Genomic DNA, 23,972 nt, shown 5'->3' with positions numbered 1-23,972 from the left:
TATAAACCAACATTTCTTTTAATCCTGGCATGAGACGCAGCACACATTTTTGCCCCAGACATTTCTTATGCGTTGATAGGAATCGAGCATTTCTGATCACACTGTGACTGTCGAAGTGACATTTCTATAGAGCCGTATACCAGAGTAACCTCGGACATAGGATGTTTCACTAAAATAAACAGCATCAGAGTGCAACAAATTTGGGCTGTAGACTTTTTTTTGGCACAGGCACGCACAACAAGCTGTCAACATCCAACCTGACGTTGTTAACACCTTGTTTTATGGGTTCTGACACTTTTGACCAACTTAAATTATATATATATATATATTACCATTTCTGGGAAATTGTAGGTTAAACTAAAGCGCTTTGCTGTGAATGTATACATGGTGGGGAGCTATGTGTAAGGAAGGGGGTTACTGTGCATGTTTGGAGAGCCCCAGGCGCAGCCGTGCGCCCTTACCCGCGCCGCTCTGGAGGAGTAGGGATCCTCGAATAGATTCCAGATCACCGGTTGCCATTTCCTCCACAGGCTGACATTACCGTCGGAGGCCACGTCCTCGATGCCGAGCCTCTTCCCTATCTCTTCGTCATCCTCCCCGTTGTCCACGTTGAGCTCGAACACGTCCAGAGCCTCCTCCGCGTCCCGGTGCTGCCTGTAAGTCATCCAGCAGCATGGCTCCACATCCGTCTCATCGATGCCAGAAGGAGAGCTCCTCCTCGAATAGGGGTCCGCACACATCCGCCGGGCAATGCAGTTTCCCGGTGCGGTAGTAGTTGAGCACGTAGGAGAAGACGCCCGGGTGGCGATCGAAAAAGTACTCGTTGGTCCCGGCGTTGTACTCGATGAAGCCGGGGACTTGTTGCAGTTGATCCAGCACGGAGTCTATGTCCGAGTCGGAGGCAAGTAGGGCCAGGCGCGTCCCAGGCAAGGTCTTCAAGGTGGTTTTGTAGGTTTCGTGCCTGGTGCCCCCGACGTTGAGGATTATCCTCTCGTTGTCGTCAAACTTGCCCATCGCTCTGTATCAGACATGACTTGATGAAAAGCGGGTCAAGTTGGCGAGTGCAGTCCTGAGGTAACGGCGAGCCCGACGCGCTCACACACCCACAGAGCTGTTCAAAAAAGCTCCGGGATTTTGGCCAAGGTGCGCATCATCTCCCATTTCACTCCTCCAACATGGCTATTTGGGGAGGGGAGGAGGGATCCATCGTTTGCGAGTGAAGGACTTGTGTGTAGATTGGAGTTGGTCGCGTGTTGTCGCAAAAACCGTTCGGACAGCCGTTGAGTGCTGGACGGGATCTCCGACCAGACTGCGCCGCTGCAGTTGCGCGTCTCTGGCGTCTCAGCCCTCTCCAAGACGCACAGCCGCTCGTCAGCGCCGTGCTCGTTACTCAAAGGGATGTAACGCGACACTAGGGATACGAATATCCCGTTAGACACATTTGCGCTGTTTTTTCTTTGCCTAGCTTCGGGGGAAATGAGACGGCTGACTTCACCGTCTTGTTTCGAAAAACAAACTTATCTTAATTCATCCTCAAAAACCAATGAGCAAACTAATTTTGTGTGCTGTCAGAACAATGTTGATTCTAGTCCGAACAGATACAGATTATAAACCGTTTTTAAGAGGAAGTTTGATTCCAAGCATCACACAATGAGGGAATAGCACTGCCTTGTGTTTGAGCACCAGAAACATGTGTATATAAATCCCTTTAATCCCTGACAGCATCAAATACAGTACTCCCTTGACTTTAATAAAATAAAATTAGCTTCAGTTACCAGCGTGTACCCCTGAGGTGCACTACGTACAGGTAAAGAAGGAGACACAGCGTTCTTTTGCAACACATTTCTTTTTGTTACTAGTGAGACTCCTTGACTCTTAAAAAAAGCTGAGAACTTAAAATAGTTAGGCAACCAGCTGCAAAGCTTTTTTGAGCATACTCAACTAATGGATAATGTGTTGTGTCAATTCGTCATAAGAAGTTTGCTCAAAGTGGTATCCTAAGTTTGTCAAAATTGCTGTTAATGGATGTTTTCAATCTAAAAGAACACAAAATTTCAAGTTCCTCCAATTTAATATATGTGTTCTGAAATACCTGAGTACACTTTGATTAATAGAAATATTCCAAAAATGATGGTTGTACTCGTTAAAGGAGCCAATATATATTTTCTTTTTTGTACTCTGGGTGGCGCTCTATTGAAAACTAATGAGCTCGGTGGATTTATGGCTGTTGTGTTTGATCGCAGAAGGTCAAAGTGTTTTTTGGTCCAAATTATAATGACTATTCAGCATTTTAAACTCAACTAATTTGGCCTTAATTAGCCAAGGAAATCAGAAAGTCAAAAAAGCCATTAGCCTGTAGGGCTAATAGGTTAAATATATGACAAATCACATGGAGCCTTATCCTGAAGACTGTTTCAACATTTTGAAACAATACCTCTCGTTATTTTTGTTTTATGACCATTGTGAAAATGTGTCATTTGCACACTGCTGTAGTTTACAAGTAGTGTTGAGAGGATAAACTGGGGCTAGTGTTAAAATAGTCCTGCTGGGTGGCATGATGGACAGCTTGTCTAGACATAAATCAGGGTTTCTGTTGAAATACAATGAGACAAAATGGGCAAGTGCAGCAGACACTTTCTTATTCAGTTAAACTAGTGGTTCCCAAACATCTTCTGCAGGGCCCCTTTGAGGATATAGGGACATTATAAGATCCCCCATATTATAAAATATAAAATAAAAATTCTGAACAGTGCAAAAATGTTTATTCAATTTTCTTGAGCGAGCAAAGAGCTTGCATGACTTTTGCTCTTGTGAGACAGACTTTTGCTTCAGAATGTTTGATTTCCAGCCTGCATAGACCTGATTTGCGCCGTTGGATTTTGACATTAATTTACCTTCATATAATAGGCTCTTGGGAAAATGATGTTACATGTACATGTAACACCCTCAAAGTTGGATTTTTCTTGATCCACATATATTTATTCATTGAAGTTTATCACCTGTAAAACATGCAAAACACTCCCTTCAGGACAACAGTGCATATGTTTTTCTCCTGCGGCGAACTCGATTAATCCACTTCCGGCAGGAGCTGGCTTGGATGTAGACACCAGTTTTAGCGCGCTGCTGCCACCTATTGGTAAAGGTCAATATGCACTGAATATTTGCACCAGTTTAACAACCCAAGATAGTTTGTTTATATATCTGCACTATTATAATTTCATCTGTCTGTTTTGCCTAATTTATTACTAAATAGTACAAGGTCAGGCCATAAACCACCCTCTGTATAGTGCTTTATTAATTTTTGATCTGGTTAAACTGTTATTGTTGGAATGCATTCCAGGTATTGTTCTTCAAATCTTTATTCTTATTCTTATTCTATTTCTTCCGCCTTTAACTGCTTCACTTCTTCAGCTATTAAGACCAATAAAATATTAAAATGTTCGACTCCTTCATGAGAGGGGTGCTATGACTTTTCAGCTTTTTAGCTCTAATGATTGAATTTATATTGATTAAAATCATAAACTTTTTTAAATGGTTTCCATCGGAGTTCATTTTCAAATCCTCTCAAGACTTCTTCAACTTTTTTAGCGCTTCCAATATTTCAGCTAGTGACACCATTTAAACGTTAAAATGTAAAAGTCTAAACTATTTTATAAAAGAAACAGCTTGATGATATCTATTGTACTTTTTACATATTCACTAATTATGTTTCATTAGTTTTTCAGTCCTCTTCTGAGTTTTAGATGTGTTTCTATTTTAGAGAGCTAGAGGGCAGTTTTGGAATTTTTCGGAAATTTAGAGTGAAAGCAGAGTCAGAATCCAGTAAAAAAAAATGGCACCTTTGCCCTCACGACCACAATATTCAGGCTTTTTTTCAGGCTTCATTTTTGGATCAAAACAATGTCATGCTTGTGCTGGTCAGACTCATATGGGTATGGAATCCCACAGTTATTTACTTTTGTCCTGAGGAGCCCGAGAGTGAGACAAAGTCTGTCCCAAGCCCCATAAGCTCCAATACAAATCTGCCAACATATTAAAACACAAAAAACCCCAGAATGTACATGTTTTGTAAACTGCTAATAGAGCATTTAAATTAAACAAATTAATTAAAACATGGAGATACATGTAAACTACACTGATGTGTGCGTTAAAGTCTTGTGTCTCTCTAAATCACATTATTTCTTGGATATCCTTTATAGTTTTGCTCCAGGGGACATTTGTTTGAGGTGTGGATTCTGTGTAAATCGCCGTCTCTCTGCCATAGCTGTTCCGTATTAGCTGATTAGTGCAGTCTGACAGGACCTGAAGTTATTCAGGTCTTACGGAGGACATTTCACAACCTCCTTTCTTCCACCCCTCCTCCTCCCAGGTGCTCCGTTGCCATGGAAACGTTCACACGTGCGCTGCACTCAGCCTCACACAGCTGAACCACAACAGCTGATTAGTTCAGAAATCAGGAATCAGGATACGTTTATTGCGATCATATGTCAGACATACATGGAATCTGACTTGGCGTCACATTACGCAGCTATGCTTTCTGTCAACAAACATCGCTCCCTTCCTTACCCTCTTCCTCCCTCCCTCTTTCCAGTTTTCTCTCTTTCCCAATCCAATCATTTCAAAACAAACCCCCCATGGAGGGAATTCTTACTGTAATGTTTGATGAGGCTTATCAATTTCTAACTTCTTAGTTTGAATAACAAATATTCTGTCTCGCAAACCCCTGCTCACCCAATTCCATTATTAGTTGGTATTCTTATCAAAAAATTGTAAAAGCTGAAAAGACTAAGCATTTTTCTAACATTATTTCTTCTAATGGTCATAATCCTAGGGTTCTTTAAATACCATCAAAACTGTTCTTAAAGTCCCACAACTACAGTACTTTGAGAACACATCAAAATTGTGCGAGGAGTTTCTTAATTTTTTTTATCTACAAGGTGGAGAGCATTAGGGCCCTTATTGGTCCACCTTTGTATGACCCTGGCATTTTTGTAACCGGTTCTGCTGTTTTGAACCAGTTTGAGCCTGTTAACTTGCCTTTTTTAGAAAAGACTATTGGTCAAATGAAGATTACTGGCTCCCCAAATGATGTGATTCCCCCTTGTCTTTTTAAAGAGGTTTTTCCTACAGTGGCTCCTTGCATACTAGATATTGTTAATGTCAGCTTGATTACTGGAGTTGTACCTATGAGTTTTAAACACGCAGTTGTCCAACCTTTGTTAAAGAAACCTGGCTTGGACCGACTTGAACTCTCTAATTATCGGCCTATCTCTAAGCTCCCATTGCTTTCCAAAATTATGGAGAAAGTTGTTTATTTGCAGATTAGCAACTTTATAAATGAAAATTGTATAACTGAAATTTTCCAGTCTGGGTTTAAGTCAGCCCACAGCACTGAGACAGCTCTGCTGAGGGTTTTTAACGATATTCCTTTGGCTTCAGACAGTGGTGATACTGTTGCTCTGCTGCTATTGGATCTTACGGCTGCGTTTGATACAGTGGACCATCAAATTTTATTGTCTCGGCTGGAAAATTATGTGGGCATTAAGGGGTTGGCCTTAGCATGGATTAGGTCCTATTTGGAAGGCAGAAGTTTTTCAGTTCAGATCAATGAAGCTGTGTCCTCTTCGGCTCCTCTGTTGTGCGGAGTTCCTCAAGGGTCTGTCCTTGGGCCGCTACTTTTTTCAATGTACTTGCTTCCCCTTGGGTCGATCCTTAGAAGTCATAATGTTTCGTTCCATTTTTACAGTAATGAATCAATACTGATAATCAACACTACTGTATATATAATAATACAGCGGTGTGTGTCAGACCCATCCATGTCCTCCACCTTGAATTTCAGGTTCTTCCCTCAGGCAGACTCAACTTCTTTAAGAACTCCTTGGTCCCCCTGTCCATTAAAGCCCTAAATGGCAAGCTAGCCAGAGCTAATCCCCACAACGCTGATTATTATTATGTATTTTTTAACATTCCTACACACTAAAGTTGTGTTTTAAGATGAGCAGTGTCAAATGTATCTGTTGGCTGGCACCAGTCTGTGGATGTGTTGAATGTAGGCTCTATATTTTTGTATTTAACAGTAGACACTTTTTCCAAAACAAATTTCCTTTGAGAAAATTAAATATCTGGATGTAATGATTCTGCTTGCAGTTTTTCTCAATTGCTAAAACACTAAACCCTATTGTCTGAACCAACTGCTCAGTTGCCTGAACCCACTGATTGAATCAATCACTTTTTTTTGCAAAACCATCAGCACTGTTTACACACAACTTGCCAACACATTTTCATTGTGATGCACCCGTTCTGCATAATGGTGAGCACAGGTGACAAAAGTCAAACACAATTAAAGCACAGGTGTCACCACTTGAACACAACAACGCAAAATTGATCACACTTGTTGCTAATGATGTGAGGGAACATATACAGTAAGCCAGTTCAGAGAGCACTGGTTTGTGAGGCCCTACAATGGAATGAAATCTGTTTGTGTGAGAGGAGGTTGAGGTGGTCAGCGAAGACAAAGAACAGTAATATCTGATGAAATCAGAGCTACTGTGATTGTCCATCTAGTCCATGGTATGAGTATGAGGGAGGCTGGACAAAGGGTACATCCAAACATCAGTAGATTCACTGTGTCCACCATAATCCGAAGATTTAGAGAAGAGGACAGGTCATTCGCTTTTTTTGTAGTACAGTATGTAAATGGTGACAGCAATTATTGTATGACATACTTTAAGTAAATATGTTTCAGTACATCACTGTACCAATGTACTGTAGTATTGTAATGGAGGGTCTGACTGTTTGCAGGCCTAGTATTCCATGTATAATTTTTGTAACTCCATGTTCTCTTTTTGTAGAATTGAAAGACTGCCACATGGGGGTGGGAGGACAGGAATGTTCTCCCCACACCAAGAGACCCGAGTTGTTTATATGGTCCGTGAGAACAATGACATTAAACTGAGTGAAATTCAGCAGAAGATCATTGAGGACCATGTACATTTTGAGGGTATCAAGTGTCAGCTTCTCTACTGTTCGTGGATCGTGTCCTTGAGAGCAGACAGACTGCGCATGAAGCAGCTATGCGGAGTTCCCTTTGATCGCATCTCTGACAGAGTCAAAGAGCAAAGATTCCAATATGTACAGGTTGGCATATGTCCTGACACATTCGGTGTTGATTACTCTATGTAGTGATTTACTGTAGTGGCCTAAATCACTTTTTCCGTATCACTTACAAAACTATCTATTTCTACAGAGGGTTTTTCAACTGGATGCAATGGAAAGACCCCATGAATACATCTACATGGATGGAGCTGGGTTAAATCTCACCAGAAGGAGAGGCTGGTATATGATTGGCCATCACCAGCTCCTCATTTTCCTCATTCACATGCGAGATGCTCTGCTAGGGCAGCAGGATGAGCATCCCATCTATGTTGTTGTTTGGGACAATGAGAGTTTTCACAGAGCACTCCTGGTTAGAGAATGGTTCAATATGAACCACAGTTTTATCAATCTTTGCCTTTCACCGTACTCCCCTTTCCTAAACCCCATTGAGGAATTCTTCTCCTCATGGCGGTGGAAGGTATATGAACGCCAACCTTACACCAGGGTAAATCTCCTGAAAGCCATGGGTTTTTCCTGTGGTGACAAAGACATAGCCAAGCCTGGATACGGCATGCCAGGGTTTTTTTCCCCCCGTTGCCTGGCCAGACAAAATGTGGCCTGTGATGTTGATGATGTCCTGTGGCCTGACCCACTATGGAGACATGATGGTGTGGCTGAGTAATGCACTCATTTGTATATTTTTGTACTTGGGCTTACTGTACACAAGTGGCAAACACATAAGATTTGTTTGTTTTTACAGGTGCTACATGTAATTGCACAATGTTTTTCTCTTTTTGTGCTAAATGGTTATTTTTGTTTTGAAACATGCAATTAGCCTACAGTGAACAATAAACATTTATTTCTAAAGCTTCATGTTCGGAGCATTGTGTTTTCGATTTTTTTTCTACGTAGTGTTTAGTGACTGTTCAGTAGTGTTTTTAATTTTGATTGACTCAGGGCATGATTTGACAACATAGTTTAGTTTTGAGCACAGAATGAACTGTTTTGAGGTGAAAGTTTGGTTTTGCAAGAAGAGTGAGGTTTTGTGAATGTAGCTTGAAAATTTGGTTTTGTGTTCACAGTTTAGAGAAAAGGAGAGCAGCTGTCCAGAAATGTGTCTTAGCAATCAAGAGAAACTAATACTCAACTTTGGGTACCAAATAGTTGATATATTATCCCACTGCACACTGAGCAGAATTAAATTCAGCACTTAAGCTTGTGTAGCCCAGTGGGAAAATGATGTGCACCACTGAAGCCACAAAAGGGCGCTGTACTCCTGAGACGGCTAGCGAAAGGTGAGGGAAACAGGAAGTGAAGTTCATTCTTTGCATGTGACTGTCCTGTGGAGCGGTAAATGTTTTCTGAGGGTTACCACTGCAGTTATTTGTGTACAGAAAATACAATCACTTGTGAAACGTTACAGAGAGAAAATGTATACGGTTAATTTCTAGTCATAAAATTGATCATCACCAAATCTCTAACACTGCTCTCTACTCAGAGAGTAGTCGAGAAATAAAGACCCCTAAATATAATGTGTCCGGTGTCATTCAACTTCACCCGCCTACTTGTAATAATTTTTACACAATGAGAACCATAACCAAGTTCCTCATCCACCAATGCCTTTTGGTTTTTCTGACTCTGGAAATGTCTGAGATAATAATGGTGCGAAACAAGAGGTGGTCTCAGATTATATAGCAGTAAGATTTATTATATATATTTCATGATTCATGAGTTTATCTGGTCATTTTTTTAAATGTTTGGTGCGTGGGTGAAGACATTGTTTATCAGATCACATTAATTTGCATGGCATCCTCTAGATGACTAGTGACTTTCCTTCCCCTCCTTTTCCTAGATCCATCCCACTGACTGATGAGGAGCAACACAACTGAAAACAATTCTGTCATACTTCCAACAAAGTCAACAGTTGAGTTCATTCTACAGTTGAACCCTGCACAGGGTTGTCCTGCTCCATTGGGGATAAGTGTTGGCGATTTAGAAGAACAACAAAGGCCGTCTTGTAGTACTGCAGGTGACACTCTGAGGACATGATGGCCAGAACACATTACGACACACGTTTTTGTAAAATAAATTAAAGTGCAGCAGATGGTGATCGACTTGCTATGAGCATGGGTGCATATATTTGGATACTTAATATAATTCAGAGAATAAACTTGAGTGACCACGGGCTAATATCATATATTAGTGGCAAATAAAATCAACACATGTTAATTTAGCATCAGGAAAGACAAATGTGAGATTTATGGAAACACATATTTTACGTTTAAACACTTCATGCATAGCGTTTGTGTGCGTATGTAAACGCTATGGCAACAGGATGGTGACGTTTCACTTAGGTCAGCAGCTTTTAGATGACCTTTCTAAATTGACTTCTGCTGTTTAACTTGATGATAGTACCTGTAGCACCTGAAAAGGTAAACCCTTCGGAGACAGAACTTAACTAGTGTTACCTGGTGTAAGGCTTCAAGATGACCCCTTGCTGTGGAGCCCCTGCTTAGCAGAGTGTTGTGGAATATTTCAATAAAACTAGTCCGGGAGAAGAGAATGATTTGTTTCAAAGTTTGTCTAATAGGAAAAACAGGGTCTTGATGAATGATCAAAGTTGTAAAAGTCCATTTATTGCTTGCAAGCAGGAGGTCAAATACACAAGCACGTATTACAGTGCTCTGTGGAGATGGCCTCTCCGAGCAGTTAAAAACACTGAGCTTTTATACAAACACATGAAGGCCATCCTTAGTGGCAGGTATGAAAAATTGCAAACTTTGAGAAAGTTGAGATAAGAACCACGGTTAAGATGGTGTTCCTTTGTCCGAGCATTTGTGTGAAAGTATGTTTGACTGCCCTCTTTTCTTCATACACAGCTGCAAATGGAAACTTTTTAATCACCCTGCTTTTTGCACATTACTTCAATTCAGACATGTATCACTCTTTTAGCATTACACTATGTTTACATATTTGACAATTACAAGAGTCAGATGGTGGATCCTTACCTTTGCAGGTAGGAAATCTTTTCATGTCATGCCAAAAGTGTTCCTTACATCCATAAGCGCTCATCAAGTACAAAAACTGCACCGAATGTTAAATGTTAAATATTTAGAAATGGAATGTTCAATTTTAGCCAGCAAATCATGGAGAACGACTGAAGGACCAATGTGTAATGGGTCAACGCATGTTGCAACAGGAATGAAATGTTCTCTTCATTTTTGCTTAAATGCATCAATATTTCCAAATTTGTCTCAAAAACTGGGAAAACCCAATGGTGCCTTGCAAAAAAAAGACAAACATTGTCCGATTCATTGATCCTCAGATATTCGTTCAAATGCACCTGGGCATTAATATTTCCAAGCCTGGATGAAAGTGATGAAGTAAATGTTCTTGTACAGTAAACTAAAGTCAGCTTAGTTTCAGGTGCTGAGACATATGTTTCCATGTGGTTATTTTGGAGAACATGTGATGTGATGTAATATATGTTATTGTGTAAACTTACCGCATATGCACCTTTTCCTTAAAATATCACTAACTAAATAACTGATGTTTTTCTACATGCAGGTTTAGCTAAATGTCCCAGACAGAAAAGTGAAAATGATAACATAAATTTACTGGCATTTCTTAGTCTGGAGGATGTGAGATGTATGTTCCTGTTTGTGTGTCTTTTATATTATTTTTTTAGAAAAACAAAATTGTGGCAACGTAGGAAAAAATGCTGAGCTTCGTATGACCATATCTGGTAAACATGCGGACTGGGGAATGGAGAAGTGTGATAAGTGTGAGGATGTCAGGGCAGAGGCGACAGCGTGACAAACCACTAACGCTACCGTTTGCATCATATCGCACCTAAAAAGGCAGAATGGGCAAGTAACCGTTATAGCACACCTACTAAGGCCGAATGGATAAGTCACCTTTACATTGCACCTAATAAGGAAGAATGGAGAAGTACAAAAAACTTGTGTGATGACCGCCTAAAACGAGCCAGTTTAGACCAGTTCTTAAGGTGTGGGGATAATATAAAAGAGGTCACAGTCTGACAGCTGACAAACTGTGCGTGCTTAGGGTCTTCAGGTATATCTGCGGGAATTGCATGTATTCTTTTCCTCTTCTAAATAAATAAATAAATGTTAACTTTTTTGACGTGTCGGATTCTTCTCATCAACCAAGTCAGAGGGATCGGAAATCCCGAAAACGACTACAAGAAATGCTTCAACATCCACACAGGGAGCAACAAATGAGGAAGAGCCGGATATTGTGTCCAGGCCTGCACTTTGACCACTAAAAAGCAATGCTCAAATGTTCTGTACAAGAGGGAGTGCAGAGTTTAACTACTTTCTATTCCTGCACTACATCCAGGGTGACCATGACGACAAAAGTGAATCGCTCACTCCTGTCCAGATGAGAAGGGCTGACCAGAGGACCGGCTGGAGTCATGTGGGCGTCCACGGTTCAGTGGAGTAAGTGAGGAAGAAGCTTGTTACTAACATTTCCAGACAGCAACCGACATGACATGTGATGCTATTTGTCCTAGCTAACCTCCCCCAACATATTTCATTCAATTAATACCATTTGTAGAAGATGATGCCTGCCTGAATCTTTTCTAGATCATCATAACATGCAACCGATTGTTCCTAAGCGAGGGTCGCGGGACAATCAATGTTGTATGTGTGGAGATTGTAAAGGCCTTTTAGGGCGATTTGTGATGTGGTCTGAGCATTTATTGATAAGGAATAAAAATAAACACTGGAAATTCTGAGATAACTATATAATGTGCTCAAATACACAGTCTGCACCCCCAAAACACAAACATCTAACCGTGCTTTTGAGGACATACATAGGACAACAGAGAGTTTACCATATTCTTAATAATGGGAGGTGGTGGGTGAAGGTCATGCGGCAGGTGGTGGGCCAGGGTCATTTCCCAGGCATCGATCAGATGAACTTTCAGTCCTTTGAACATGGCTTTGAGCACCTTATCAAACTGCAGTGAAAGCCAGTCGCTGTTGATTAGGGAAAGTTGAAGGGTCAAAGCTCTGGAGTTTGCAGTCCGGATGATGACCAGTGTGCCGGGATTTGTGTCCAGCAGCTGCACCACCGCCCTACGGATGCTCTGTAGCCTCCTGATGTAGAAATCCATTGGGCAAGTGGTAAAGTGAGCCCAGATGCTGAGGACTACCACAGTGTTGGGGCCTGCGTTCAAGTCATCTAGCTCATTAGCAATGTAACGAAGCTCTCTGGTTGGGGTAGGGGGCCAATAAATAGGTGGACCGTGGCAGCGGTACCTCACCAAGATGTTGTTTTCATTGTCCAAGGACATAAAAGGTCCAACGTGTCTCTGGGTGTGTAAGTCAAATTCCTTAAGACCTGAAAGTTTGACATGGGTAAAATATTAAACTGCAGTCAAAACAAAATCAAACAATCCCTGAAAACGCTTTGAATCAGCTACCTGGTAGAGCTGCGTTGAGAAATTCAAACCACTGCCTCACTGTGGAGTCTCCATACATGTGAACTGCTTTGCCTTTCAGACACTGCGTGATGGCAGATGTGTTAAATTGAGATACTGTGGGGCCTCCCAGTGCTCGCCACACACCCTGGTAGTAATAACCAGATGGTAGAGATGTCACAGAGCTGCTCTTCACCTTCAGCTGACCTGAGAGGAACATAATAAGGCTTGGTTTATCCCATTAAAAAACAAAACTAAGGTATAAAGATTGAAGCTTTAATAGACTATCCTTATACCCGAGAGATTAGATATAACTAAAAAACTTTAAAATTATACCATCTTCTGGCAACACAGCAAGGTTAGAAGGTCCTGTAGCCTGAATGGAGACTTTCAGGTTAACACCACTAAAGAAGCGGGGAAAAAAAAACATGTCTGAAAACTTAGTACGACAACTCAAATAAAAGTAAAGCATTTGAAGTAATTTAATTATAGTTAAATCTAGAAAAAACAACCACTATAACAAAAGCCTCAGAGGTGATTCAACATTACATGAGTTATGCTGCTTTTATCAAGATTTTTATATACTCTTTTTATTTTATTTTATTGTGTGATTACATTCTGTGACTACATTTCCATCCACTTCGTCTTCATCCCCTTCACTTTCCTCTTTCGTTCCCTTGTCTCCGTACCAGGTTCTCACCTTAGTAACCTACGCCCGTCCAGTGGCTGCCTGCATTCGTTTCAAAACATTGGTACTTGGGTAACGTGCAGCCAACAGATGAGCAGCAGGGCCAACATCCTTCTTGTGGCATTGGCAAGCAATGGCAGGTCTGTGGCAAGTCACAGACTTGTTGTTTCTTGCCACTGCCACAAAGAGGATCTCGCTGTCTCTCCAGATCAGGGCCCTATACCTCGTACGTGGTTCAACTAAGTCATCAAATAAGCCAGCTCAAATTAACAAGATAATTGATATTGGGCAATTTTTGGTACCTCAAAGGTGGATCAATGCTCAAACAATCTTGTTAGTCATCAGGATAATTGCACGTGCACGCCTTACTTCAGAAGGTGGAAGAGCTGATCACCAAAACCAGGATTATTTAACAGTACAACACCAAATAAACTTAAAGGAAGAGCCTATTTTTTTCCTCCGGTGACAAGCAGGACATCGTGAACGCAGATGACTTCTGAGGAGGGCCAAAATTTAGGGTTTTAGGACAGAGGATGTTGCATGTGTACAGACTGTAAAACCTGAGGCAAATTTGTGATTTTGGGCTATAGAAAATACAAGCCCGGCAAAGTATTGGAACGTGTAACTCGTTGTGGACGAGTAATAATTAAAATAATCAAAAGGCATCATTTAAGTTTTTCTAAGTGTTGGAAAATGTGTAGGCTCATTTTAATTGTCTGACCACTTTAAACAATCAGATTATATGTTGTTTTTGGATTTGTTGCTGTGGTGATTTTGGCAAACTTGCTTCGTGGAACCAAAAAGCCTGATCTATCATCTTATCCTGAAAATGATCCGATATAACCCGGTTTAGACACGTTCGAGGAACAGAGCCCAGGTCCTGTCTACATCCAGAACACGGTCAAGCCTCACATCACCGCCCACTCGCTCCACTCTGCGTCTCAACAAACACTCAACAAAATACCCATAGTGCCATTGACCAAACATACTGTTCAGAGCAACGGAAGTGAGCTGCTAAGGAGTGCCGAGAGAGTAGAAAGTGGGAGATGTTCAGAGCGTGTTACAAGAACGATATAAGATCTTTCAGTATGCAGCCATGAATGAGCACCAAATGTATTATGCAGTTGGCTGCATCAGAATGCAAGATTTGCTGTGGAAAGAGGCGCAAGCTAACAAAATGTACACAGAACAAACCCGGATAGTAAAACTTCCAAATGTGGAAATGTAGAGTAAAGTAGTGTTTGTATTATTTTTAAATCTTAAATTACTATAGGGTCAATGTTAACTCCCTGGGGTCACAAAGCTCTAAGCCTCTCATGATTCTCTGTTCACTCACCTCTTAAAGAGCTTCTCCTCCTTGGCTGTTAGGTTATGCTCGAATGCTAACTTGAAGTGGTTGATCCTGGTATCACAGCTCAGGTTCTTTGGCTTGTAGCAGAACCAAGGCTCGCCGGTACGGAGGTCAGTGTGGTTACACACAGGCTGTTGGGTTGGCCGCAGGCAGACGTTACAGATGGTGGTTTCAGAGAGAGAGCCTGAGCGGTAGAGGCTCTTGTAGTAACTCCTGTCAGGCTGTTCTCTGTTTAGCCTGTTCAGTATTGTGACAGCTTCACCAGGATGAACCAAAGTCACCTAATTGGAAAGAGAACCAGAGTACTCAATTGAAATTTACAATTCATAGCTAGAAATTAAACAACGCTTTTGAATGAAATTAAAAGGTATAGTCTGTTACAAATGGACTTGGAGCATTACAATTACAAGCTGAATATTGACAGTACAAAAAGTGAACGTTAACAGGCATACCAACAGTAAGATAGAGAGGGAAGACTTTGTGATCAATCATTGAGAAAATATATTTTTTTGCAGAGCTACACATTACAACAATATACATCCTTACCACTAGTAAAGACGGGAAGGTACGAAAGGTCGAGATCAAGGTCACACAAACAGGAGTGACTAAACTCTATCTTAGGCCTGTTTCAGAGATAGTGCTTCTTCTCCCCCCAGAGGCCCAGTGAAGCGAACTGTCTAGGATTTATTGGGTGGCGTGTGTTAACGCCAGGTGGGGAGTGTTTTGTTACAAATGTTAAATCTATGTCTAAGTGAGTCAACAATACGGCTCAGAACTGCCTTTCGTAGTAGTTGTTTTTTCTCTATCCAGTTGAGTCTGCCTGCATTCTATTCTTTTTGATAGCATTGTTTGTATGTGTCGAATTGTTTTATTCTTCATTATCTCAGATTATTATTTGTGTGATGTTTGGTTTGGATATTTTGTGCTGATGACAAGACAATACATTTCGTTTGTGTTTATTATGTCTTTTGTGTCAGGATCCGGGTCTCTCTCTCTCTCTTCCCCTCTGCCATATACATTCACTGACACACTCATTTACCCATTAGTCTCACCTTAGCGCACACACCCACTTCTCACATAGTCTTCCCATCCACCTGCCGCTCATTTCAATCAGTGCCCGCCCCGTTTGCTGTTACACCTGTTTCTCGTCATGTCTAATCACCCTGTCTATATCTTGCATGTGTTCCCTTTGTGTCTTGTCGGATTGTTATTGTGAGTCGAGTTCTTGCCCTGTCCAGCACCCTCAAGACCCCTCTGTCTTTTACGCACAGCCTAGTCCTGCTCGTCCGGTCTCCAGCGTTGTGCCGCGGGGGCTGCATCTCGTGGGCTCCTGTCGAGCTTCCCTCTTCAAGGAGGAGACTTCCCCGTCCGGAGGATTACTTTGTGTTTTGCCTTTTGCTTAGCTGGTCTCCTAGAGAATACATTTTTGTTCTATGTTTTGCCATCGAGCTCGGCTCGTTGTTTCAGTTGAATATTAAAACCCTCATTTCTGTGACTTCCCTCTGCGTGTGGATCCTTTCCGCCCGATACGTACCAGTACATGACAGAACAATCCGACCACACGCTATGGATCCAGCAAGGGAGGAATCCATTGCCACTGCGATGCTGGGTCGACACCAAGAAGAATTGTCGGCAGACAGGCAGGCCGTTGAGAGTCTGGCCGCTCAGGTGAACGACCTGTCTATGCGCCTGACCCAGACCCATTCCGAGTCTCCATTTTCACTCTCTCACTCGTCGCCTCCTGAGCCTCGCATCAATAACCCCCCGTGTTACGCTGGGGAGCCGGCGGAATGCAGGGCATTCCTGACGCAGTGTGAGGTGGCCTTCTCTCTGCAACCGCGGACCTATGCTGAAGACCAAGCCCGCATTGCCTATGTGATTTCCCTACTAACCGGGCGCGCCCGTGAATGGGGAACCTCAGTTTGGGAGGCTGGAGGTCCCTGCTGCGGACGCTTCCTCCTCTTCAAGGAGGAGATGATAAAAGTATTTGACCAGTCAGTCTTTGGACGCGAGGCATCGCGTCTCTTGACCACCATTCGTCAGGGAAAGAGGTCTGTTGCCGACTTCGCTATAGAGTTCCGAACTCTTTCCACTACCAGCGAATGGAACGTTTTTTAGAGGGGTTGAACATAAAACTCAAGGAGGAGATTTACGCTCGTGGGTCACCGGCCGACCTCGACACGCTGATCGAGCTGGCAATCCGCCTCGATCGGTGCTTTCAACAGCGGCGACGAGCCCGCACTGCTGCCCCGACACCTCGAGAGTTATTTCCCCCTTTTGCTCCCGAACCTGAGCCCATGAAGCTGGGTGGCATTCGCCTCCGGCCGGAGGAGAGACAACGCCGCCTCTCGAACAGACTGTGCCTTTACTGCAGTGTGGCGGGCCACTTCGCCGCTTCCTGCCCGGCAAAAGACAGAGCTCGCCAGTAGACAGAGGAGTACTGTGAAGGGCACAGATTCAGTCACAATGACTGGACGTGGTCTGCCTTGAGTGCCATCGCTGGAGATGTTCACCTTTCCGGCACGCATTGCCTGTTCCACTCCAATTATCTTTGTGGAGTAGAATGGAAACGCAATAGGAGGAGTCTTTTCAGCCAGCACAGTACTCCAAACTTCCCTTTTCCATGCCACATCTACCAACTCTGACTGGGGATTCCAATGCAGATGTAATCTTTCCACCTAGTCCTGGGTCTTTCCAGGGGTCTTTATTATCAGACATCTAAACTGGCTCCTTTCTAAGTAAAAGTGAAAGCTGTACTTCAAACTCCTCAGGGATAACTTAGCTTCTCACCCGATCTCTAAGACAAACGGAAGCCACCTTCTTGAGAAAACCCATTTTCGCCGCTTCTACCTACGACCTAGTTCTTTCGGGCATGAAAGATCCCTCGCGACCATAGGTGAGGGTAAAAACGAAGATTGAACAGGTAAATCGAGATGTCGCGGTATTGCTACTCCGATTTTCAGGCCAAACTCACACTCCATCTTCCCCTCACTCTCGAACGGTTTCCTGTCGAGAACCATGGCCACAGAATTAGAGGTGCTGATCCTTATCCCGATCGTTTTACACTCTGCTACGAACCGTTTCAATTCAGGAGGTCACAGACTAAAGATGCCACACAGAAACACATCATCTGGAAAAACCTACAAGGACATCTGCAGCACCTTGAACTGTAACCCCCCCCCCAATACACCTCAATATCCTGTCCATGAATACCACAAATAGGATTAGTGACAAGGCGTCGGCCTGGTGAAGGCCAACCCCCACCTGAAACAACTACAACTTCCTGCAGAGAACCCGAACACAGAATGGATGGTGCTAAGAAGGGACCCCCCTCACCCAGGGCTGGACTGGGACAAAAAATGGGCCCTGGCATTTTTGCTCAGACCGGCCCACCACAATCGGTCGGACACAACCACCAACCAGTACACTATCCTTGCAGTCCCTGTAGATATGCATATCTACTGTTCCGTTCCCAAAAACCCATACAGCCCATACAAAAACCCATAGTAAGAGAAATACTATGTTAGTCAATGGGGTCCATCAACTGTCTGATTACCGACATTCTTCAAAATAGCTTTCCTTTTGTTTAGCAAAATAAAGAAATTCATTCAAGTTTGAAACAACTTGGGGGTGAGTAAATGATGACACAATTTTCATTTTTGGGTGAACTATCCCTTTAAAGAGCACAAACCCCTCTTTAATATGACACCAAACAACATTTACCTCTAATTGTTGAGATACTTCCCATAAAAACCTATACAAACAAATTACTCACACAAAACGTCCTGATAATATATATATAAAATTTATAGTATTCACTTGCCGTAATATTGCATTTTGATATTGGAAATTCAGAAGAAACATATCTAGTTAGTTGAATATACAGCTTTCAAAATGCAAAGCGGGTTTTTAACCCCCAAATAACATACGTTAGCTACCTCTTCTAACGTGTAACTCGTTGTGGGCGAGTAATAATTAAAATAATCAAATGGCATAATTTAAAAAATGTTCTAGAGAAGGGCCGTCGACGGCCGTTATGAGTTTTAAATGTTTACATTAGAATATCCCAAGTTGCAATTGAATAAGTGAACTCTCAACTCTGCTAGCTACAAAAACAGTGCAAAATAGCTCATGCTGTGTTATTTTACTTTAGCTAACTGAGTGGCCATTGCAGTCACTTTTAAGTGACAATTTGACCAATGACACTCAGACTTTATAATAGCAACAACCGACAACAATTAGGTTTGTTGCCTTATTATAATATTCATTAATTTAGGTAACTGTTAAATCGTCATCATCTTTGTTGTGGCCCAGCCAGGCCCACACACACTATCCTCATGCACCCGCCCTGATTAACACTCCCTCCCTGTTCATGTAGCTACCTGCTTGCTTAACGTTTCAATGACACTCTCCTGCTCACTCTGTCCCTCCTTGACTTCACTGTCAGACTCAGACACCTGCTGCACCTTCTCCTCTGCTGCCTGCGAGCCGCAAGCACCGCTATCGCTATGGCTAGTCACCTCTTCTCCTCCATGTGCTATGTTCACCTGCTGTTTCTGCAACATGTCGTCAGGTACTGTAGTAGTTTTGAAAACTGAAGCTACAGCACTAAACATGTTGTTTATTTTTGAACATGTTGAGACATCAACCTCTAGATCTATTTATTGTTGGCCCGCAATTTCTCCGCACCCCCCTTGCTTTTACGTTTTTGTTTCTCCATCCTAATCCACAGATTTCTTTCTGGCTCTGAGCCACTGCATCTGACTGACACACGGAGAGGGAGGGGTGGAGCCTGCTAAGAGATGATTGGGCCAGCCCAGTGTCAGTATGGAAAATAAACCAATGGGCCGCTGTCCCTGCTTTATGGGCCGGTCGAAAGTAAAAATAAATAAAAAATTGTATAGGCCTATCGACCGGTCCCCAAGTGCGTCTCCCTGCCGGGAATTTGCCCGGTATGCCAGATTACCAGTCCAGCCCTGCCCTCACCTCATACAGCACCTCCCTCAGTATCTTGCGGGGGTACCATCACCAAGTCTGCCAAAGCCTAGGGGAAGAACACTTAAGCCTTAATGGATTTCTTCCACATTTTCTACCTAAGAGGGTTTTTTGAACATTTTTTCTGCTATTAGCCTTTTATGAGCAAAAGGATGTAGGACAGCCCTGCGAGGCGACTATTTCAATTTTGGGACCATATAAACTGAGTTAGACAATGGTGAAAATGTAATGAACTGTGATGATGTTATTTAAGTGTACTAGCTATTAGATGATATCAATATTATGCAGGCAATCTTATGTTTACATTAAGAAGCTTTAAGTCAAAGGTGTGATCATTGAATGTATTGTAATATTAAGCGAATAGTGATTGGTCAGTGAGGGATTTCAGATTTGGCCATCAGATAAAACCAGGGGAAAGAGATTCATGGAATGCTTTTGATCGGAAAGGAATTAAGGAGGGAGGAGCTGGGCTTGAATGTGCAGCCAATCACATATGACAGCAGCATTTGATGATATATTATACTATCCAAACCATTTATGACTTGTATTGCTTCTGTTAGTTAATAAATTCTTCATCATTTTTACTCTCAAGCCAGTTAAAAGGGAGCATTCCTTGATACAAAGTTCAAAACTACACCATTTAGGAAGAAATATTAAGAAACAACACACTTCTTCAGGAGACTTGCTTTTTACGGAGAAAAAAACTATTTCAGAAATAGTCTCTCTCTCTCTAAATTGTATTTGTCATGATTTTGTTGTGTGAGGACCACTGCTTTAACGTAATAGTGCATCACCTCAACGTCTGCGTCTCCTTCCCAGAGCAAAGAGAATACAGCAGAGTAGCTCCCATTCAGATGATCCACAACTTGACCAGCCACACCTGCTTCAAGCTTCCGGTTGTGCAGACGGGCGGTCAGGAAGTCCCCCCCAGACTTCTTGGGACGACCTTGGAAGTCAAAGGTTTGTATCATAACCTCCAGCTCGTCCCCTACATGCCACTGCCCCCCTTTCCTCCCTGGGAGGATGGTGAAGGTGCTGTGGGCTGGATCAGTGGTCTGCTCGAAGGAAACAGGAGATGGTAAAAGTGGAGTTTCAGGCCAAGCAATGGAGTCTAGGATGTGGCGTTCGTCCAAGGCGTCCTGGGGGGACCGTGGCTGGAAGGTGCAGAATCTGTGATTAACGATATGATGAGGGGAGACTCTCGGCATGATGATTGAGCGGTAGACTTCAAGCTGAAACGGACAGGGTGTCAAGAGTGAAGGTGTCAAAATACATCAAACACTTGATGAAAAATGAGCCATATAAATTAAAAAGGCAAAATTTCAAATAAATATTTCGTAATAATTGAACCATGGGATGATTTTTGGACAGGTTTTGCTTTCTCTTTTGTACAAGCCAAGATTGTAATGATATATTTTCTAGGATATTCAGAAAGATATACAACCAAAAGTCTTCTCTTTTGTTTCACTGAAGCGTGATGGTTTCATCATTTCCCAAGCCTAGTAAGTGGTCAACTGATAAAGTTTGCTACATGGATACTGTACTACTGGATTTTGGCTCTTAAGCCTCTGCCTTGAACTATGTGTGTGTACCGGACCTTGCCTGTCATTGACTTAATTCATGAATAGAACCTGTGACTTAGTCTCAAGAGTTGTGCTCTTGAGTCCTCCTGTGGCTATGCTTGTCAGTTATAGAATAGTGCTAGTTTCATCACTGCAGGAGCTGCTGCTGTCAGCAAGTCAAGGTGCAGGATTGAGGGAAAATACAAATCAAATTCAATTTATTTCCAATGAAGAACATTTTAACACATTTTAAAACCGTCATGAAACCTGACTAATATTAAATAATTGAAACAAGGTGCTCCCTTCAAAAATAGTTCTTACTTGCAGAATGTCCATTGGAAGTCGAAACAAGATCAAGGCAAAGACCATCACATAGAGGAACATGATGCCGAATTTCAGTGTTCTAAAAAATATGGTCCTCATGGTGGCAAGTCTTCACCTTTTAGCAAAGCATTTACTCTGAAACAATGTATGAAGAAAGATGAATTAAAAATAAAAGATAACGTACTAACATTTTTTAATTCATTAATCGTGATTGTTTATAATACTAAATCTTATAAATGAATGGGTCACTTTAGCGTGCATTTTAGACACTTGAATTATTTTTAAACACAAACTACTGTAGGATATTAAAAAATAAATTGACAACCAGGTTCATAAATTAACTATAGATAAAATGCATTTAGTGTACAACAAAACACAACCATGATTGTGGGGATATGTATTCGATAAAGTAATTAGAACTTTTTTTCATTAGCACTGGATGAGAGCACGGACGTGCAGGACATCGCGGAGCTTCTTATTTTTATTCGTGGAGTTCCCGCAAACTTTGAGATGTGCGAGGAGCTGGCAGCCCTGCAAAGCCTGACTGGGGATGATATTTTCGACAAAGTATGTCAAACCATGCAACAGTTGGATCTGGACTGGGCAAAGCTTGCCAGCATCACGACTGACGGGGCCCCTAGTATGGTGGGCGCGTCTCAGGGTTTAATAGGACGCATGAACCGTGAGATGGAAGAACGGGGTCTCACCGCCCCGCTACAGGTACACTGCCTAATTCACCAGCAAGCGCTGTGCTGCAAAGTGTTGAAGTGGGATTCTGTCATGAAGGTTGTGGTATCGTGCATAAACTTCACCAGACTTAAACACAGGCAGTTCCGACAATTCCTGTCTGAACTAAAGTCTGCGTACGGAGATGTGCTGTCCCAGTGAACATTTTTTGGTTGAAAAGACGTTGAATAAACGTCTATGCCCAACGTTGAAAAGACGTTGCTGTCCCGTTGTGTTTAATAAAGAACACATTCTGTACGAATGCTGCGCCTGGGTCCTACTTCCTGTTCCGCCTGCACTCCGAACCACAGCCTGACAGTTGCAAAATGGTTTAAAAGTGAAAGTTGTTTCAACGCCTATTCGTAGACGTTGAAAAGACGTCTATATTTAGACCACATATCAACGTGATTTTTAATACGGTAAAATGTCGTCCTCTACTTTGTGCTATAGCATTATTTTATAGGTGTAAAAAGAAATGACGTCCACATTTGTGCGTTTACCACCGATATTAAAAATCACGTTGAAAACGGGTCTAAACATAGACGTCATTTCAACGTCTACGAATAGACGTTGAAACAACTTTCCCTTTTAAACTATTTTGCAACGTCTTTTCAACGTTGGGCATAGACGTTGATTCAACGTCTTTTAAACCAAAACATGCTCACTGGGTATTATTACACGAGTAGTGAGAGGTCCTGTACATACACACTATCTATCATTGTCCGGAATTTACTATTTAAATAGACTTTTTTCCGGTTACTTGCTCAATACCGTAAATGTCAGAATAAACTTGCACTAAAATGCAAGTGTCGGCTGAGTTGACCGCAGTAAATGTGTCCTTGTTTTATTCTCTAAGGCATATGATACGTCCCTATTGTTTTAGCGTTGCCATGCCTCTCTGAATATCGCTATGTTTTAATCATCCCAACGGCCGATGGCATGATCTGAAGGGCACCTTCCAATAATAATCTTTTTGCTTAATGTGTAACCTCATGAGGTTACACATTAAGCAAAAAGCTTGAGTTGATACTTTTAAACCCTACTATTTATACTTCTACGTGAGTAATGAATGTGAATACATCTGGTTATTACACAGTGCTTATGAGGACCAACATGTCAAACTAAATGTCTGATTGGTAGAAGACAATGACAAACAATATCATCCCTATATACTTTAAATTGCAAAGTTGGAGTGACCGCTGTGCATGAAATAGAGACTGTGTAGGGTAAATGCTGGGGTGCCGATTTGATATTGAGCTGCTCCATGTCCTGCGTTGAAGTGTCCTTGAGCAATACACCTAACTTGTCAGAGTGCTGTCGATCCTTCCTTGTCCTTTCCACCTCTCACTCCGCCTAAACAGTTCATTCTGTACACTTGCTGCTCACGGTCACCTCGTCAGCACAATCACACTCAACTGTGTCCCCTACTCACTTAAACTCTAGTCACTCACTCAAACACTGCCAGATTATTCTCCTCATTTATTCCATACCATCCAGCACTCTGTCTTGGACTGCCCCGTCTCGCCCCTCATTCCGGTAATTACCCAGTCTTCCGCCCCGACCACGATGATTCCCCGTTGCCTACCGTGCCTGTCTTGGGTCCTTTCTCAATATGCGTTCTTGTGTGGACTTTTGAACTCGTGAATCATCAGTCACAGCCAGGATACTGTTCCAATTCTAAAGATTATCTGGCCGAGACCGGTCAAAATAACGGATGTGACTCGCCCCGCCCATTTTAACGGGCATGCATCGGAGCAGGCTCGTCTGTTCTTGTGAGAGCCA

At 42.3% G+C, this 23,972-nt stretch overlaps 2 protein-coding genes across 2 annotated transcripts; both read right to left on the bottom strand.

Annotated features, from left to right (window-relative positions):
- Positions 1-395: 395 nt before the first annotated feature.
- kcnc2 (potassium voltage-gated channel, Shaw-related subfamily, member 2) lies at positions 396-1,333 on the bottom strand. The gene is given in 2 exon segments (XM_062558370.1): positions 396-699; positions 701-1,333. Coding segments are annotated over 2 exon segments (618 nt in total). The 5' UTR covers positions 1,015-1,333.
- Positions 1,334-9,610: 8,277 nt separating this feature from the next.
- LOC134112313 (NXPE family member 3-like) lies at positions 9,611-23,972 on the bottom strand. Its single transcript, XM_062560410.1, has 7 exons — positions 23,776-23,972; positions 21,462-21,599; positions 20,373-20,810; positions 14,569-14,864; positions 12,881-12,948; positions 12,548-12,751; positions 9,611-12,465 (listed from the first exon to the last, which is right to left on the bottom strand). The coding sequence occupies exons 2-7, from the start codon at positions 21,561-21,563 to the stop codon at positions 11,912-11,914; spliced, it is 1,662 nt and encodes a 553-aa protein (XP_062416394.1). The 5' UTR covers positions 21,564-21,599; positions 23,776-23,972; the 3' UTR covers positions 9,611-11,911.

The sequence above is a fragment of the Pungitius pungitius genome, chromosome 2, assembly GCF_949316345.1.
Source record: "Pungitius pungitius chromosome 2, fPunPun2.1, whole genome shotgun sequence".
Taxonomy (NCBI): Eukaryota; Metazoa; Chordata; class Actinopteri; order Perciformes; family Gasterosteidae; genus Pungitius; species Pungitius pungitius.
Note: the sequence above shows the minus strand (reverse complement) of the source record. Positions and strands in the feature narration are given on the sequence as shown.